Source organism: Octopus sinensis, linkage group LG4, assembly GCF_006345805.1.
Source record: "Octopus sinensis linkage group LG4, ASM634580v1, whole genome shotgun sequence".
NCBI classification, from domain to species: domain Eukaryota; kingdom Metazoa; phylum Mollusca; class Cephalopoda; order Octopoda; family Octopodidae; genus Octopus; species Octopus sinensis.
The window spans coordinates 85,224,444-85,244,730 of record NC_043000.1 but is presented as its reverse complement, the minus strand read 5'-3'; the positions used below and the strand labels follow the sequence as shown (position 1 = coordinate 85,244,730).

The window sequence follows — 20,287 nt, the reverse complement described above, 5'->3', positions numbered from 1 at the left end:
TGAGCTTTGTTGTGTTAAGTATTAGTTATCACAAAAGTATTAAAATACAGATATACATTCTTTGATAATAAGAAAATGTTAAAAACAGTTCACAAGAAAGTTTTTAAGAAAGTAATCAGAACAGGACTCCAAAAAGTATTTTGAGTTCAATAAAAATCATGTTTGTTTGGTAGTATAAATATACACAGGAGATGTATTTAAGAATTTACAAAAAATTTGTAGAGGAATAACTGGTCTGTCTTTCTAGGTCAGTTATTCCTCTACAATTTTTTGTAAATTCTTAAATATATCTCCTTCTCAGAACTTGAAGCAATCCAACAAAGCTACACAAAGAAGATAGCCTCTATGCAGCATATAAGCTACTGGGAAAGACTCAAGAGATTAAGACTATTCCTTAGACCGTAGGCAAGAAAAATATGCCATAATATACATCTGGAAGGATTTGTCTCAAACTTTGGCATTGAGAGTTACACCAATACTAGAACTGGGCACCACTGCATAGTGCCAAGGACTCCAAATTTGCCATCAAGATATAGGACAAGATACTGTAATAGCCTGGGCTTCAGAGGACCACAGTTCTTTAATATCCACCTGAAGGACCTGAGAGACCTGAATGGGGTGGATGTAGGTGTCTTCAAAATAAAGCTGGACCTCTTACTGAGAAGTGTCCCAGATGAACCAACTTCATGGCAGGAGGTACAGATGAGGGCAGCAGCATCAAACTCCCAAATGTCAATTCCTAAAAAGCATTCATGAAGTAAAATTATGTAGCAACACCAAATGGTGGTGCCCCAGCATGGCCACAGCTTGTTAGCTGAAACTAGATTAAAAAAAATACAAATATATATATGTGTGTGTGTGTGAGAATATATATATATATATATATATATATATATATAAACAAATATATGTAAATATATATAAACAATTGCAGCGTGGAAGGTGTTTATAAGCCGTTTAAGAAACACACAAAAACCGTTAGATTCCCTTCAACATTTAAATTTAATTTGCCAAAATATTTTCGTCGCTTTGATTTTACCTGCAAGGCAAATGTTGGCATGGGGAAGACGGCAAAAACTGCCAGTTTGTTCACCCGAGACTCCCCACCAAAACTACAGAGGCCTTAAGGAGAAAAACTTCTCTGAGGAAAGACAAACGTCTCCAAAGTATACAAAAAAAGTGCACTCTTCAGAGGTTATGTACAAGGCAGCAGTTGAGCAAGAGTCTTTTGTGCAGCAGCTGACCTGGCTACACCAAGCACAAACAAAAAACCTTGTCCATCATTGCGCAAGAATATCACAGTCAACAGACACGGAATGGCTTCCCCTAATGCCTGCATAGTAGTCATGCCAGTATTTTTTACTAAATATTGGGGGCCTGTTGCATCATAATAAAAGCAAAGGATAGAATCAAGCCTTATGCATAGCGCTCGTGGAAACTCACCTCAGCCCTGATATAAAGAATGCAGAAGTACACGTACCAAAATATGCCATACTGCAAACAGACAGAAGGGAAAGGAGCCATGGTGGAATTGCTGTATACATCCGTGATGACCTCACACCCCAGGTCTTATAGTCATATTCACATTCAGTATGTGACATTAATTGTATACATAAGACAACACAATATAGTCAAATGCAATACATATTGTCCACTGGATGCCCCAAACCACATATGCACATTTGAAGATTGCCTCACAAGAATTAAAGAAATCCTCATGAAACTGGAACACCACATGAGCATATTTCTTATGGGTGATTTCAACTTCTCCGACATCAAATGGCCCAAAGGCGTCATGCTCTCAGGAATGACTCATTGCAAACAAGCACAGGTGGGGTCCCTGCTCAACCTCACCAATACCCAATACATGGAGCAAGTTGTACTCAGACCAACTAGGGCAAATAACATTTTGGACCTCTGCTTCACAAACAATGAAAGTGATGCTGACATTGGTCTTGGATCACAACATAATAGAGCTGTCTATGTCTGGGCCAAAAGTAGCCAGAGACATAGAGCCTAAAGGAAGCACCCGAAATCTCTCCAATCTGAACTTCCACAAAACAGACTGGAAATCGATCCAAAAAGAGATCCTCAGACAGGACTGACAGAAATGTCTCCACACCAGACACTGGCATGAAGCTAAAATATTTCATGTCTGTTATGCAAGGCATATGCCAGAAATATGTCCCAGAGTACAAGGCTAAAACAAATAGGAACAAGATTCCAAGGGAGAGGAAGATCCTCATGAGACAACGGACGAAGGTTGCAAATGGCCTCCACCAACATCCCAAAAGTAGTGAAAGGTCCCGCCTAAAAAACACTGATGGAGATTGAAAAAAGCCTGCAACAATGTGAGGGAGAGAGCAGACAAAGAAGCCTGGGTTATAAAAAAACATTAAGTCAAACCCAAAGGCCTTCTTTCATTATGCGAAAGAAACAACCTCAGTACACTGCAAGATAGGACCCCTCTTCCAAAAGAGGTAGCTCCCTCAGTCCAACCAGGATCAGTGAGGTACTGAATGACCAGTTCAAAAGTGTCTTTACCACCCCGCTGGAACACAGACAAGTGAACGAACCAGTGGACTTCTTTGCCACCTCACCTATAACCAGCAAGGCAGTTACGATGGGATACATTGAAATTAGCAAAGAAGATATACTACTAGCCATAGATGAGGTGCACGCAAACTCAACTGCTGGTCCTGATGGTTTCCCAGCAATCTTCTTTAAATCATGTAAGCGTGCCCTGGCAAAACCCCTCCAGATTCTCTTCCAGAGCTTTCTTGCAAATGACAGACTGCCAAGCAAACGGAAGGAGGGAGTAATATGCCCAATCCATAAAGGGGGAAGCAGAGCAAATGCCAAAAACTACAGGCCTATCTCTTTGACTTCCCACATCAGCAAAGTCATGGAACAGATAGTCAGAGGCAAACTAATCACATTCCTTGAAGAAAATAACTTACTGAGTAATACCCAGCATGGCTTTTGACCAGGTAGGAGCTGCCTGACTCAGCTCTTACAACATTATGACTGGGTGTTGAGGCAGTTACTCAACAAATCAAATGTGGACGTAATATACCTTGATTTTGCAAAAGCTTTTGACGAAATGGATCATGGTATACCACAAATTGCGTGATCTCGGCATAGCTGGAAAATTTGGAGAGTGGTTACATGACTTTCTGAAAGTCAGGCAGTAGTGGCCAATGGAGTCACCTCAATGAAAATACAAATAGTGAGTGGTGTTCCACAGGGCAGTCTCTGGGGACCACTGCTTTTCATAGTGGCCCTCTCAGATATGCCCTCAATTGCCAATATAGCCACCCTTGCTAGCTATGCAGATGATATGAAAGTCTTGCAGAAAATACAGAACCCCAGCGATGTTGCACATCTGCAGTAGGAGTTGGACTCAATTTACAGATGGGCTGAGAATAATAATATACAGTTTAATGGTGAACAATTCCAAGCCCTGAGCTACGAGCTTCCAAAACTTAATATGAAACTTACAGGATACACTGGTCCACAGGGAATTACAATCCCAGAGCCTAAATCAGTAAGGGACCAGGGCATTGACATGCGTGATGATACCTCTTTCCAAGTGCACATTACCAGGATGGCGACAAAGTGCAGACAGCTGGCTGGATGGATCCTGAGAACATTCAGAACCAGAGATAAGGAAGCCATGATGGTCCTCTGGAGGACGTTCGTCCTCAGCTACCTGGATTACTACTCCCAGCTATGGTCACTCAACAGTGTAAAATTAACAGCGGACCTTGAAGCAATCCAGTGAAGCTTCACAAAGAAGATCATCTCATTGCAACAGCTCAGCTACTGGGAAAGGCTGAAACAGCTAAGACTCTTCTCCGTGAAGCGAAGGCAGGAGAGGTATGCAGTAATATACATATGGAAGATCCTGGAAGGAATTGTGTCAATGGGTCGACACTGCATAGTGCCAAAGATCTCAGCAATGCCATCGCACTTCAAGACCAGTTACTACAACAGCCTGGGTTTCAGGGGCCCACAGCTTTTTAATATTCTCTATTTAAGTGAGTTTAGATGTTCAAAAAATATTCTTAAAAAAAAAAAAAATAAATAAATAAAACCTCATTCTCCTAGAGAAAGAAAAATTTAATCTTTTTTGAAAATTTTATGAAAGAAAGGGAATAAAAATTAAATTCTTACCAAAATAGAAGCATACATTATCTTTATCAGGATCTGTGACTTTCAATTTTGCAACAAAAGTATTTACTGGGGCTCTTTCATTTACATGAAATGTGCTATTTTCAGGTATATTTGGAGATTTGTTATTTACATTTTTCAGATGCACTTCTACATTAGCTGTTGCACTTTTTGGTGGATCTCCAAGATCAGAAGCTGTGATGATAAATTTATGTATAGGTTGTTTTTCATAATCCAATGGTCTGCAATGAATGAATAATAAATAATCATTTTTACTACAGACACAAGGCCTGAAATGTTGGTGGAGGGGGATAATCAATTACATTGACCCCAGTGCTTAAGGCACAATGCCTGAAATTATTTTTTGGTGAGTGTGTGTATGAATTAGTTGATTATATCATTATATCATCCCCAGTGTTCAACTGGTACTTATTTCACTAACCCCAAAAGGATGAAAAGTAAAGTCAACCTCAGCAGAGTTTGAACTCAGAACAAAAAAAACAGATAAAATGCTGCTAATGATTCTGCCAGCTCACTACTTTGATATCCCTGTGTCACATGATTTTCATCCTTGGGTTTGCAACTGTTATTTCCTATCTGTTTACTCCTAGGAAGTATGAAAAAGGGCTATTTCCTTCAAACTTTGCTTTTTTTCCACATTTATTTAAACCTTAATGAATCCCTCTCAACACATTGCTATGATGCTCTCCCATTACTCCTGCTCATGATCAGAGATGCACACATTGTCAACCACTAAAATACATGCTCAAGCAGTTACGGTCAAGCAATTGACGAGCAAGTCAGTGGTATTGAGCAGAATGTTCACTACAATGATATTTCTGCTTCTGCAACTCAGTGCTGAATCTGTGTGAAATCTAATGGAAAATAGGTAAGTTTCAAAACACTGATGTCCAGATCACAAAGTTTGAAGGGAATAGTAGTCATTTGATTTCTAGATAGAAGCAAATAAGAAATAACACTGACAAAAAAAATTGTTACACAGTGTAATAACTTTTTAATAAAAGCACAGAACCTGAAATTAGGTTAGATGGTGAGGAGCAGGGTGCAACTGATACTATTGACCCCCGGTGCTTGACTAGTACTTTGTTTATCAACCTCAGAAGGTTGAAGGATGAAGCTGACCTCAGTGGGATTTGCACTTGGTTTGTAAAGAGTAAAAAATTGCAAAACATGTTTTTTTTCTGATGTTTCAGCAATTCTGCCAGCTTGCTGTCTTTTTTTCTACAAACAACAACAATCACATCATCAACAAGACTGACACTAGTAATTTGGGGGAGGGGATAAGTTGATTACATCAACCCCAGTGCTTCACTGGTACTTTATTGACTCTGAAAGGATGAAAGGCAAAGTAGAATTCAACAGAATTTGAACTCAGAATGTGAAGACAGACAAAATGCCGCTAAGCATTTTACCTAGTATGCTAATGATTCTGTCAGCATGCTGCCTTAATCATCATAATAATAAACTGAACACAAGACCAAATGCTGTAGATGGTCTATAATAAATTTAAATCAGTATTCTGTAGATGGACAGTATGTCAGTCGCTCTAGAACAATGAAATACAAGATTAAAACCCAGAAAATTTTGAATCATGATCAAAACTATAGACTGAACAAAATTGTTGTATAGTGTTCAGGTGCACATAACCATTTCTGTTTATTTACTACTCTGAGATATAGATATTCACAAACTAAGCAATAACATGCAAACATTTGACCCACCTAAATGACAATATTTCCCACACATACACATAATTAGTTCTTTACAATTTCCGGTTAGGAGAGGGAGAAAAAAAAAGAATGTTGCTTTGTATTTCAGTTTGAAGAGATGCTATTCTCACATTGCGAAGTGATGGTTGTGATGTTAAGAAAGATGCTTTCCAGCTATGTGGTTTTGGGTTCAGTCCCACTGTGTGGCACACTGGGAAACTTATCTAGTATAACCCCAGGCCAACCAAAGCAATGGGAACGGATTTGGTTGATGAAAACTAAGTCCATTGTAGCCCAGAGTTGAGCATGTATGTGTCCTATTCCACTTGTTTTGACAAAGTGTGGTTGTAAACAAGTGTCAACAGCATACGAGTGAAGACATTTGTTTCCAGTCTTCTATGAGAAACATGTCTGGCCATGGAAAAATAGTTCCTTGCTTGGAAGCAAGTGAGGGCTGGTAACAAGCAGGATATCTGATTGTAGAAAATCTGCCTCAACAATTTCCACCTGGCTCATTTAAGCATGAAAAAAAGAAAGTTGAAATGTGAAAGTCATAAGTGGAACAGATCCTGATACTAAGTAAATCATATTCTTCATTAGCTTCTCTACAACTCTCCAATTGTCTAAGTGTATAATAGATTGAGAGAAGAACAACACCAGATACTAAGAAGTTACACTGTATTTTTGCAGTTTTAACATACAACAACCCAATGTTTCTGTCCATATAGTAAATCAGATTGTACATGAAAGTATCATACTCAATGACTAGAAGGGCAAATGAGATGCCTTTGAGAAAAGTAATAACAGAAACAGTAGTAGCTTCATTGATAAGTTTGAGGGACAAGATGAGATGCAGGGAAGCAGTTTGGTTTTGTGCTAAGTGAGACAACTACAGAAGAAGTACTTAAGAGTAAAACACTATACCTAGCATTTGTTGATATAGAGAAAGCCTTTGTCAGAGTCACTCATTCAGTGATATAGTGGGCACTGAAGAAGCTGAGAGAAGATGAACAAATAGCTTGTGAATGCCATAGAAGACATGTTAGTAAAGTGAGAGTTAGCAGTGAGTATGACAAATTTAGTGTGCAGCTAGGAGTTTACCATGGATCAGTTTTCACTCTCTTATTAATCATAGTCCTCCAGGCCATAATAGCGTAATAGAGAAGATCAAGATGCAGGGACTGTTATATATTAATGACCTTATTCTTACATGTGAGGTAAAATTAGAGAAATTCCAGGTGTGTATGCAAAACTTGGAAACAAAAGGCATTGAAGTTGATTTAACAAAAATCAAAGCATTAGAAGGAAAACAGAATCTTGCAACCTCAGAGAAATGATCCCACTTGATATGTAAAAAAGGAGTTGATAGAAATTCTATATGGTGTATCCAGTGCAAACTATGGACCATAAAAAGTATAGTGGAATCACAGGCAGGCTAACTGAGAAATTAGACTTTGTATGCAGCAGATGTGAAGGAGCAATAAACAGATATTCTAAAATATCCAGGAAAATCCCTACAGGTAGCAGATAATTTCTGTTATCCAGGTGATCTAATAAGTAGTGGAGGAGGATGTTCTGAAAGTATAGCTGCTAGAATAAGAACTGGTCAAAAAGTCCAGATAATTATTACCTGATCATATAATATATATACACAAACAGCAATGCTACACGAAAGCAAAATGTGGACTGTGAATGTACAGGACATGTGAAGACTAGAAAGCAACGAAGCTAGCACAGTCTGTTTGGATGTGCAATGTCAGTGTGCATGCAGGATAGAGTGAAAAGGTTTTTGTAATGTATGAATGGTGAACTGCCCCTGTTCACTATTTACTATGTTCATCCTGCTTATCACCATCCATCAACTAATTTAACATCGACCACTCTACTGATGTTCACTATTTACTATATTCATCACCTGTATATACCTGACCACTTCCATCTTACCATCCCTACTCAGCCACACAAAATGCAAGGTAGTCAAGAATCTCCTCCACAATCAACCTGTTCCTACTCCTCTCATCATCTCGCATAAAACAACTTCTTTCATATTCTCCATCTTAGTGGCTCTTTAATCTTGTGAATTACATAGTAATTCACTGGTGCTGATGCCACAGAAAGCACTCAATACACTTTGTAAAGTGGTTGGCATTAGTAAAGGCATCCAGTCATAGAAACCATATAAAAATTGGAAAATACTGGAGCAAAACATGGCTCATTAAATCCATAGCTCTGACTCATTCAACCCATACCAGCATGGAAAATTGAGGTAAAAATGGTAATGATACACAACACTATAATAAAAGTGTTGGAAGCTAAGCAGGTTAAAATGCATTGCAGATATTAATTCATTTCTAGAGTAAACAGTCTCAATGGAGCCCTAATTTACATAATGAATAAATTTAATTACAAATTTCCAAATGTGAAAGGTTTTATAATTAAAAAAAAATTTCACAATGGCAAGATAATAGAAGCAGCAGAGAAATGTGCTTCATCTTTTTGATATATTATTTCAACAACTCCACCCATGTCTTGTGGAAGACAAATGAAAATCAGTTTTAGCAATTACTTGCAGAAGCTTAGACATATTTGTAATTGGCCTGTTTGTATTTAAAGTGTGTACAAAATAAAAGATGTTAGGTCTGCCAGCAATGACTGTCATCATTGCAACCAATAAAAACTAGAAAGAGTTTTTACTTACTTCCTAACAACAAGAATTGCTTCATATTGGCCATCAGCTATCTTGTTTCTTTTTACTTCGAAGTGGTCATCAGTGACATTAAATACAATTTCAGCATTTTTTCCAGCATCTCTATCAATTGCAATGATTTTAAGATCTGAAAGGGATGTGTAATCAGAATTGTGGATAAAGTAGATATGGGACATAAAAAAAAAATTTTTTTAATTCAGATAATATTTCAATAAAAATGACTAACTGTATTTCATAGGGAACTTATGTTTAGATCAACTGAAAATTGAATTATTTTTCCTAAATAGTTTTCCATTTGATCTTGTGAAAACTTTTTTGTACTTATATTTCATTCTAAGACAATTACACTTTGCATATAGTTATTTAGTTTCAACTTATTATGGTACCCCAGACAAAATAAAATAATCGGTCAAAGTGGCTGGGTACAAGACAAAATATTAGTATAAAACTAATATTCTTTTCATTAGTTCCAAAATAAGACAACTAAATGCTGTTGATTAAAAATAAAAGAAAGAATCTTAAAAATCAACTGAAAAATATTTCAGCTTTCAACAATACTTTTTATTTGCTATAAATTTCTTTGGGCACAAACTATAAGGTCAAAGCAGAAATATGCTTCAGTTTTTATTTTTAAATTTATAAGCATTTCTGTTTTAAGCACCCGTTTAAGGTCATGCTAATTTAAGAATTAGAACATTCTATTCCATCTGAATTTGGTAAAGGTGCACAATTAATGGTTAAAATTCTTCATTAATTTCATAATATTAATTAGGTGACAGAACTCAAATTCATAAAAAGCATCTTTGTGACAACTTCCCATTTCATTGATTTCTGGCATAGAAAAATTCCACTGCAGCAAATAAAGCCAGTTTTTCTAAAACTCCAAACTCAATTTTGACAACTTCATTTAAATTTAAAAAAAAATACTTTGAATACCTCCTGAAACCCAAAACTTTTCACTGCTGGATTAATAATCCTAATCCAGCAGTTTAATCTGTTCATACATCCTCATTGTCATTTTAATGTTCACTTCTCCATGCTTACATGGGTTAGATGAAAGTTGTTGAAGCAAATTTTCAATTACTCCAGGGCTAGACATGTAATTCACAGGAGATTGGAAATGAACAACATTACTTGTATGATGCTGCTGCTCATTTAAAACCATCAAATGATATTGGGACAAGGGCGCACACACAGTTCTTTCAGTTTTGGTCTACCAAATTCACCCAGAAAGCTTTTGTTGGTCTGGGTATTACAGAGGACATCAAGGTGCCATGATGTGGGACAAAAGTCCATTTAATTGTTTAACTGTTTCAATGCCAAACAGCCCGAGACCATTTCTGATTCAAGAATACAAGATCTGTTTTTCAAAGTGTTAATTTTAAATGAAAACCTTTCAGTCTAAGTTTATGAGAATCTTTTATTTAGTTATATTTAAATAAACCAATCTCTCAAAGTTCCTGATTATTTTCAAAAGTAATTGAAACAGAAGCTGCATTTCCTCAGAAATATGAGCATAACAGAAATATTTATAAATGTATAGAAACTAATTACTGCAAACCTGTTTTCTTAATTTCTGTACCAACTGCAACATCTTCATTTATAGGCAAGGATCTGTACTCTTGGATATTAAATGATGGTTCACTATTCACATCAATTATGTGTACTGTCAACTAAAAACAAAAAATTGAAAGGCTTTCAGTAAACAAATCTTATCATCATCGTTTAACATCCGTTTTCCGTAAATAAACAAAATTACTTTTAAGTATGACAATACAATAATGCTGGCATTAAATCTATAAATACTAATGTTAACAATTTTTTTTTTATGCAAAAGGTACCTTTAAAGCAGTAAATCTCTAACCAACAAATGTACATTTTTGCATTTTTACAGTGATTTTCTTTCACTATTTCAGCAAATATGGTAATGTTTTGTGGACAAGATCAGAATAAAGTAGAAATGTGTTGTGTACCAGGGAAAAATGAAAATTGACTGTTTTTTCCTAATTTTGTATTTATTTCAGATAGCTTTTTAATGTTAACTGCATTAAAATATCATTAACTTATATTGTTTAATTTAGAATATAAAATAGTACAGTGAGTGAGGGAATTAGTGACTAAAATAAAGTTTATGTTAATATTACATTATTCAACTGCAAGAAAAAGAAAAAAGAAAACTAAGCTCAAATTATGATTGACAAATAGATATAGCTTCAATTTTTGCAAAGAATGTTTAAAACACAATTTTCTTTTTACTATACTGTTTAAATGTGAAACTGATTACATAGCATCAACCAGAGAAGGCTTGAAGAATGAAGATTCCAGTTTGAACCTAGGTACATGCAAAAGCCAAGAGACTAATGAAACTCAGCGACTCAGTGCTATCTGAAAATAGGTAGCATGTGGTGGTAAATTTCAGTTTGACATAAGGAAGAGAGTGGAAATGATGACTCTGCTTCTACAACTGATCAGGTTAAACTCTGAAACTATGTCACTGCTAACTTTCACTAATTCTAGACCTTTTCTTAATAGAGAAAAGAAATTGTCGCAATCAAATAGTGTTGAAAAATGGAGAAATGAAGTAAATATGCATTGGCAATAAGATTACTTACTGGTACAGAACTAGTCAAAGTTGAATCCGAAGCAAGGATTATTAAATTAAAGACATTGGAAACTTTGAAGAAGAAAGTTTTCATCACAAACACTGAAGCTTCAGCATCTTTTCCAGGTTTCTTCCGAATTTCAAAATCTGTGGTAGCAATATTTGCTATTGTTGTCAGAGCAAAATTTATATTCTTACCAGAGAAAGACTTCACAGCAATAGACAAATTCTCAATTCTAGAAATGATTTGCAAAGATGTAAAAAGATAAAAAAAAAAAAAACAAGGAAGATTAAAACAAAGTTGATGCAAAAACAATACTGTTGCTTTTGACATGTATGTGGCATGAATGTAAAACTAGAATCATTTTATTTCTCTTCTTTCATATGAAACATTTGCATAGGAATAGATGGCTTTCATTAACATTCTTCAAATAGCATCATCATCATCATCATTGTTTAGCGTCCGCTTTCCATGCTGGCATGGGTTGGACGGTGCAACTGGGGTCTGGGAAGCCAGAAGGCTGCACCAGGCCCAGTCTGATCTGGCAATGTTTCTACGGCTGGATACCCTTCCTAACGCCAACCACTCCATGAGTGAAGTGGGTGCTTTTTACGTGCCACCTGCACAGGTGCCAGACAAGTCTGGCAAACGGCCACGGTCGGATGGTGCTTTTTACGTGCCACCGGCACAGAGGCCAGGCGAGGCTGGCAAACGGCCATGATCAGATGGTGCTTTTTACGTACCACCGGCACAGAAACCAGTCAGGGTGGCACTGGCAACGGCCACGTTCAGTTGGTTCTCTTATGTGCCACCAGCACTGATATCACAGCGACAATTCCATTCATGTGGATCGATTTTGATTTTTGATTTTCACTTGCCTCAACAGGTCTTCACAAGTAGGGTTTTGTGTCACAAGAAGGAAAGGTATGCATAAGTGGACTGAGGCCATGGGTGATGGTCTCACTTGTCCTGCCGGGTCTTCTCACGCACAGCATACTTCCAAAGGTCTCGGTATCTAGTCATTTCCTCGGTGAGACCTAAAGTTCGAAGGTCGTGCTTCACCACCTCATCCCAGGTTTTCCTGGGTCTGCCTCTTCCACAGATTCCCTCAACAGCTAGGGTGTGGCACTTTTTCACACAACTATCTTCATCCATTCTTGCCACATGGCCATACCAGCGCAAACGTCTCTCTTGCACACTACAACTGATGCTTCTTAGGTCCAACTTCTCTCTCAAGGTACTCACACTCTGTCGAGTATGAACACTGACATTACAACATGTTAAAAAAAAAATTTATAAAATAAATCATGCAATAGCAAGGAAGTTAAATGAAAAAAATAAAGGTGCAAAAAGCTAACTAACTAAAGTAACACTTCCACAGTCATCCAAAACAATGTAAGTCAACTAATAATGAATATTATATAGCTGAATACAGATACAAACTTGAGGTGTTACTAAAAGTTTTTACTTCCTTTGAATATGATTTTTTTTAGTCTTAAACTCAATTGATTGCAAACAACTTGATATTTGAAATAGAGTCTTCTAAATGAAACTAGTGCTAGAGGAGGCTAACTACATTATATACAAGTATTAACATTACAATTAGCAAGAAACTATAGCCATTTGTGTATTTAATGTCACATGTTCAAAAGTGTCTTTACTTCAAAGCATGACTGTATGATGGAAATAGTTAATGACTTCACTTGATTAACTTAAGTGATATGAAAGCTTATATTTCAGACAGATGTTTGAAGTTATGTAAACAGAAAAGTATTGGCCTTCAGTAAGTACTAATGCCAACTATTTCATATTCATTTTGTAAAGTTCCAGCTCAAAAATGGAATTCTTTAGTATCACCAAATAACTTTAGCCTTGATTTGCTAATATGACTTGTTACCTTAAAACAGCTGACAACCATATCAACACACTATGTAAATATTGGTTAGTGCATACATACCTGCTTACTCCATTTTATCTATCTAAAAGTAGTTTTGTAAAGTAGGTTTGTTGTCTTGCAGACCATATGGTAACCTCACTAGCATTGGTAGTATAAAAATAAGCACTCAATACATGCTGTAAAGTTACTGGTATTAGGAAGGGCATCAAGCCATAGAAACCATGCCAAAGTAGACAGTGGAGTATGATGCAGTCCTTGGAACCATCAGATCCTGTCAAACTGTCCACCCATGGAACATGGGCATCAAAATGTTAAATTAAATATAAAAATACATTTTTCTGTTATGATTGCAACATTATTCCCGGTATGTCTTTCCAAGTTTCCTCTAACCCTCATTTCATATACGAAGACTATTTTAATAGTAGTGAGAATCAAGTTGTTAACAATCCAAAAATTGTGACTTAGAATAAAGTCATGGATTCAACTGAGTAAATTCTGTAATTCATTAATTCAAAATTTGATTGGAAGAAAAGCAAATGAAAACAATATTATTACATACTCTTGATTGGCTTGGTTGTTTTCAAAAACAGAGCCACTGTAGCTTGACTGAAAGAACTGAGGTGGAAGGGCACCATAAAAAACTTCCAATGTTTCAGGACCAGTTACCAAATTTGGTGTAACAGAAACATCAACAGCATAAACCTCCAATGGATAATACCTATTAAGAACGAGTTTGTCTTTCCAAAGAATCGTTATATCACCAGTATCTTTATTCAACTCAAAGTATTTGTTTGCTGTAGTACAAAGAAAAAATAAAACAAAATAAGCCAAAATATATATACATAAGGAATTTTGAGTTAATACCCATTCTAAGAATCAATCACAAAGCAGAAAATTATGAAACTTGGGAAACCATTTTTTAAAAAATGCAATGCAAAATCTCTTATCCTAAATTTTGAAAACTGAAAAGCTCTGTAAACCAAAAGATTTTTCATGGAGGTTGTCTGCACACCAAAGCACGTGTTTAGCACCAATCATGACCAAACAAACTATAATATTTATTTATCTCACTCAGTGTGAATATTGATCTCAAATTTTGGCACAAGGCCAGAAATTTCAGAAAAGGGAGTAAATCAATTTTATTGACTCCAGTGCTCAACTGGTACTTATTTTATTGACCTCAAAAGGATGAAAGGCAAAGTGGCCTCAGCAGAATTTGAACTCAGAATGATAAATGGATGAAATATTGCTAAACTTAGTATGAATATTTATAACACAAATGAAGAAAAATTGTGCAATATTTTCACTAGGAATTTTTAATGCACATTTTGTAAGTGTTTGTTATATAGCTATCTTGTTTAATGTGCATTCTTACATTATCCTGAAGCTAACTAGTGGTACCTTCCTCATAATTATGGCAAGATGGTAAAAATGTCTACCTGCCCAGCTGTAATGGTTTCACTAAGGGCTTAAAATACAAACTCAACCTACCATTCAGATATATTTGAATCAGAACAGAATTTTTGTTAAAGTTGGTGGTGGCAGTGGAGATGTCAACCTAAGCTATTCTTGAGAACCTTGACTTTCAAGGATATATTCTATGAATACATTGTAAAGACCATTTATAAAATCTGAAAAATTTTGAATTCTGAAATGCCTTGTTGCAAGGGATTCAGGTAAGAGATTGTGTACTTCTGATATAAAAATCGATTTCTTTCAATCAGTATAATAACACAAATCTGTATGGAAGGGAGTATGATTATTTAAATCCTTTCTATCTCTTTTATATACATATTGTTATATTTCAGGATAGTCATTTTTTTTTTTTCCCCCCCCCAAATAAACACACTATATATTCACTTGTCACTTGTTTATTACTGTTATTTTATCCTATGTCCATTGTCTGAAGAAAAATAATAAACAAGTGAAGAATGAATATATAGTGTGTGCTTATTTGGGGGAGGTGGGGAAATGACCATCCCGAAATATAACAATGTTTCAACATACAGGTTCACAACAGGAATCTTGCAAAACAGATTCATAAACGTATACACACACATAGACACACGAACACCTGTCTACCTGTACTTATATGCTTATTTTCTTAACCCAGGAAGAATAACAATGAAGTCAGCCAAAGTAAGATTTGAACTAAGAAATGTAAATGGATCTTCTAATTGTTTACTCCAAGGCATTTAGCCACATTTCAGTTACTTTATCAAAATCAAAATAGAAATCATATATATTGAACTCACGATCAGTCATTCTGTATTTGATTATATTTCCAGGATTGTCAGATTGACTTCGAAGGGTGTAGACCAGAGCTCCTGCTTTCATAGTTGTGGTCACCACAGCTTTTAGAGGTTTGGGACGATTGAGAAAATAAGGTTTGTGTTTCATTATATTCACTGTCACTTGATGTATAAGGCTTTCTAAATTAAAAGAAAAAATATAATTACAAAACAAAATTAATTTATTTAAATATTATTTTAGTATTTTCTGAAAAACACTTTAAAAAATTGGCTTCAAATGCACAAAACACACACACACACACACATATGTAACTTAGATACATTTTAGCCAAAGATTGGCTCAGGTCATGTCAAACTTAGCAGCAACAGTTGACAGGATCTGTTAAGTTGAGTAGTATCATGGCCCATTCAAGTAAGTTGTTGATTGAGATGTATCCAGGTACAGGTTGCTTATCTGGTATCCCTCAAAGAATTTTGTCCAGGTTTTAGTTGAAGGTAATGTGATCTTTTTCTTCTTTGATTTGTTTTGGGATGTTAAATAGAGCAGGGCCTGTTCAGGAAAAGAAATTGTGTTGCAGTGAATTTATGTTGTGATCCTGAATTGTGCAGGGGCATATGGCCTCATTGGATAAATTCTGAATCTAATGCTAAGGTTGTTTGGGCAATGCCAGTAGTGTATTCTCCACATTGTGCAAATGATGTAGTGCTCAGTGGTGCTGGAGAGAATAAGATGCAATGTTTTAAGGCAGTCCTAATAATTAAGATCAGTCATGCCCTTGATTAATGAATGATCTCTGGGGTGATTCAATTCTTGTAATGTTTTGTTTTGTCTATTCTTATATAAAGTTAAATATATTAAAACAAATATTAAAACAAAGGATTATTCAATACTTAGTTTTAGTTGAGCACATAAACTTTTACAAAGAAAGTCTGACAGTGACTTAAGTTTTGCTTTTTCACTTTCTTCAGAGAGCCTGAAAAAACTTTGAAGTCACTGTAATTTTGCCACACATGAAATCTATCATCTCAATATTAGCAACTAGTAAATTTACTTTATACCAAACTGAATCAAGCAGAATTGATTGATATGCAATAAAAGATAATTACATTTAAGACATTCGCACAATATTTTAATAAAATTAATTTGATAAGCAATTTTTTCAATGCATAAACTATGCTAAAATGCAAAACTGTTATATTAATCATAGTTAAAAAAAAAAAAATGTCACAGAGTTCATAAGATTTTATTTCCTCACAACAGACATGGCTGGGTGGTTAAAAAGTTTACTTCCAAACCACATGTTTTGGGTTCAATCGCAGTATGTGGCACCTTGGTGCAAATGCTTTCTACTATAGCCTCAATGTTGACTAAAGTTTTGTAAGTGGATTTGGTAGATAAAAACTGAAAGAAGCCCATCACACAATATGTGTATATGAATATGTTTGTGCCTCCTTGTCTTCACATAGCATATTTGTTGTAAAGGAGTGTCACTGTCATACAAGTGGGGCCCTGGTTTGTGAGTTCTAGGGGATTTGAGGAGTGTGGAACCACTTCATAGCCACAACTGTTCTAAGCTCTACTCTAACCTAAAGTCGTAGCACCTGTTAGGGTCCCGGCTATGGGCTAGTTAGCTTATTAGAGCTTGTCTATTTATGCATGTGACAATTGGATCTTGCAGACTTGGTAGAAGAAACCTTCATGGTTCAATGCATGAGAAGGTGGCTGCAGCAACACATTGTGAAGTGAAGGTCATCCACTGCATCTATCTCCAGTCATCATGATCTGGTCTTGCCACTGGACTGAAGATAGTCAAGGATAAGAGAGTCATGAGGTTGGTGGAGTGCAACTCTTCTTCACTTTAAAGAAACTCAGAGTGCAAGTCGTCAGTCATCTTTAAGGCTGTCTAGATGGTCCTCATCACTTTGACAGATGAACATGTATTGTCTTCATCCAGCATTTTCTAGATTTGAAACCAAATCAAAGCATTAGGAGCACAGGAACAAATATCTTGAAAATTATCATGCTTTCACAGTACTAGTTGAGAAGTTACTACCATGGATTACTTTAAATTAACCGAAATCAGCCCTTTATAAATACTTACTTCATTACTTAGCAATTGCTAGTATTTCCTATACTAGAAAACATTTAACAAATACTGTTGAAGAATTGAGAAGAACAGCTTGAGGTATTGCTGCTGGACACCAATTCTAACCTGATCTTTTAGCTTGCACACATCACTTATCTAATATAGCAAAAATATATCATTGATGTGAATTCACTGTCTTAGAACTAAAGGATTTAAGCACATGGTCCTAATTTACTTACCTGCAAATCGACAATTATGCCATGTTATTGGCCTGCAACACTATAGTGTCCAGCTTTTATTAGTATAGGTAGTTTATGATTAGTGGTAGTTGTGTGCGATAGGTTATGGTGGTGGAAGAGAAGTATAGGTAGGTCAGTGTGGTAGTGTTGAAAAGAAATATGCGAGGAGAGTAAAGAGTAGGTGAGTCAGTACATAAACAGAAAAGAGTACAAAGCTAGTAATTAATATTACTTGAATTCTCATGGCATTTCAACTATCAAAGAAAGATTTTCATTAAAACTAATTAAAACCATTTAAAATCATTTTACCCATTCAAAACAATTATTAAAGGTTTCTAAATTGGTAATTTATGCAATGTTTAACAGTGTACCTTAGAACTAAAATATTTTTTCTTTTAGATTTTTCTGACTTACTGATTATTTTCTGTTTAAAAACAAAGTAGCAACTGTTGAAATTTTAGTCTTTTAATGCTGCCACAAGTTGTTTAATGAACCCATTATAAGGTATATTGCATCAAACAAGCTACAAAGCAATTCTTTGAAATAGCTTCTCACTTATACACCCACACATCATTATTATAGAAGCCTGTTCATTATTATACTAACATTTTAGAGACAATTGCTGTCATTTTTGACTATCAAAGAAATGAAAAGAATATGGTAGGAGTACATACACACACAACAATTAGACACAAAGACAACGCTGGTAACATCGCACACACATATTTTGTGGCATGGTAGACTTTTTTTTTGTAAAACAAAAAGAAAGGTATTTGTTTTACAAAACAAATATCTTGAAAGTTACCATGCCTTCCACAGTGCTAGTTAAGAAGTTACTGCCATGGTTTTTTTTTGTTGAGTTAAATGAAATCAGCCCCTTACAAAAACTTATTTCATTATGAGGCAATTGTTAATATTTCCTGTACTATAAAACATTTAACTAACATTGTTGAGATCAATACAATTACAGTTACTCAGTAAATAAATGAATAATCTAAGGGAAGTTAAAGCTAAGAGCATAGTGTTGCGTATTACAATAATATCAGGCAGCAAACCACTAAATAGATGGCCATTGTAAGGTTTTTATATCCTTGACAAGCCTTGGATAATTTAATCATTCAGAGGAAAAATCAATGTGTTCACACGATGTACTTCGAAAGACTCCAAAATGCCCTCTCAATGACCCCTACCAACCTCTTGTTGCTACTCTTTATAAGAGTTTGGCTCATTCATTTTTTCCAATCCTTTAGGGGTGTCATTGACTCTCACCACAATCTCCCCCTTTGAGATTGACTTCCGTTGGAAGTTAATATTATTATTTATTTTCTTTCATCACATTCCCTTTTTGAGATTTTCCTCCTAGGGAAGTTTAATATTTCTTTCATTTAGGCACTACTCCCAACTATTCTGTGTTTTCTCTTTCTTGTGGTATTGGAACATCAAAGGTGTCAAAGAACACTTCCAGGGGTATCTCTTTTTTTTTGCATATATTTTTTAGCTGGTTTAAATGTCTTTGTGTCAGCTGTATCTGATATATTGTGAGCAGGGGAATTGAACCCCTACCACATTCTAGCTACGGGACCAACACATAGTAATTCAAACAACTATGGACACCATTATGGGTTCAGTGCTAGTTCAGTTCACACCAATACACCTCTTATATATGTCATTTTGCTTATTATTTTTGTTACTATTCCATCTTCCCAACCTTGTCTTCCATTTTTATATATTTTGTAAAACACTGTCACCAATATTAAAATACTTTGTTGTAATTTTAGTGTTTTCCCTATTTGTTTTTCTTACTGATAACAGCTTGCCAAAAATTGCTTTATTTCTCGAGCAAACATTAGTTCCACAGTCGACTTGCCTGAAAAAATGTTTGGGTTAGGATTTATCCTATAAACCCTCAAGAATTGTGTCAATGCTTTGTCATCGGCTAGTTTGTTTCTTGATTTCTTTAATACTCTTTTAAATGTATCCACAAACCTTTTCTGCTTGCCCATTTGATTTTGGGTGATATGGAGGTGTAGTGATATGTTCAATTGAGTTTACTAGGCTGTCTGACGAGAACGAACCTGAAGTATTTTCAGACTTCTTCAACATTACTTCCAGTAGCTGTTGGTATTCTTGTTGTTGCTGTAACTGCTGATGTTGCTGTTGCAACTGCACCACGCAAGCCAATAAGTCTTTCATGTTAATGATTTTTTTCCTGTGACTTCGTACCAAAAAAAAAAAAAAAAATTTAATGCCTGACACAAGCTTCGAATACCTTGTCGCCACGTTTATATCATTGACAACTCATTGCCCGATGTAACATAATTGTTGCCTGACTCTTGGGTAGTATTGTTAATTGCACACAGCACTGTTGATTTTCTTTGTACTGAGCACTCTTGTTAGCACTTGTTTTTCATTGTGCTAAGCACTTGTTTTTCGCTCGAACAAACTTTAGTGTGATTTTTTTAACCCCAAGAAGACATCTCCTCTAGCTGGTTAACACTGCACTGCTTTATCTGATATATTGTGAGCAAGGGAATTGAACCTCTACCACATTCTAGCTACAGGACCAGCACTCAGTAATTCGAACAACTACCATTATGGA

General features: G+C 35.6%; 1 protein-coding gene across 1 annotated transcript in view; it reads right to left on the bottom strand.

Annotated features, from left to right (window-relative positions):
- LOC115211009 (putative neural-cadherin 2) overlaps positions 1–20,287 on the bottom strand; it is a 141,126-nt gene that overhangs the window by 78,895 nt on the left and 41,944 nt on the right. Inside the window, exons 2-7 of the mRNA XM_029779851.2 lie at positions 15,366–15,542; positions 13,670–13,904; positions 11,223–11,448; positions 10,172–10,283; positions 8,602–8,737; positions 4,177–4,415 (exon numbers count right to left, since the gene is read on the bottom strand). Of these exons, the coding sequence (XP_029635711.1) occupies positions 4,177–4,415; positions 8,602–8,737; positions 10,172–10,283; positions 11,223–11,448; positions 13,670–13,904; positions 15,366–15,542 (1,125 nt within the window). The remainder of the gene's footprint in view (positions 1–4,176; positions 4,416–8,601; positions 8,738–10,171; positions 10,284–11,222; positions 11,449–13,669; positions 13,905–15,365; positions 15,543–20,287) is intronic.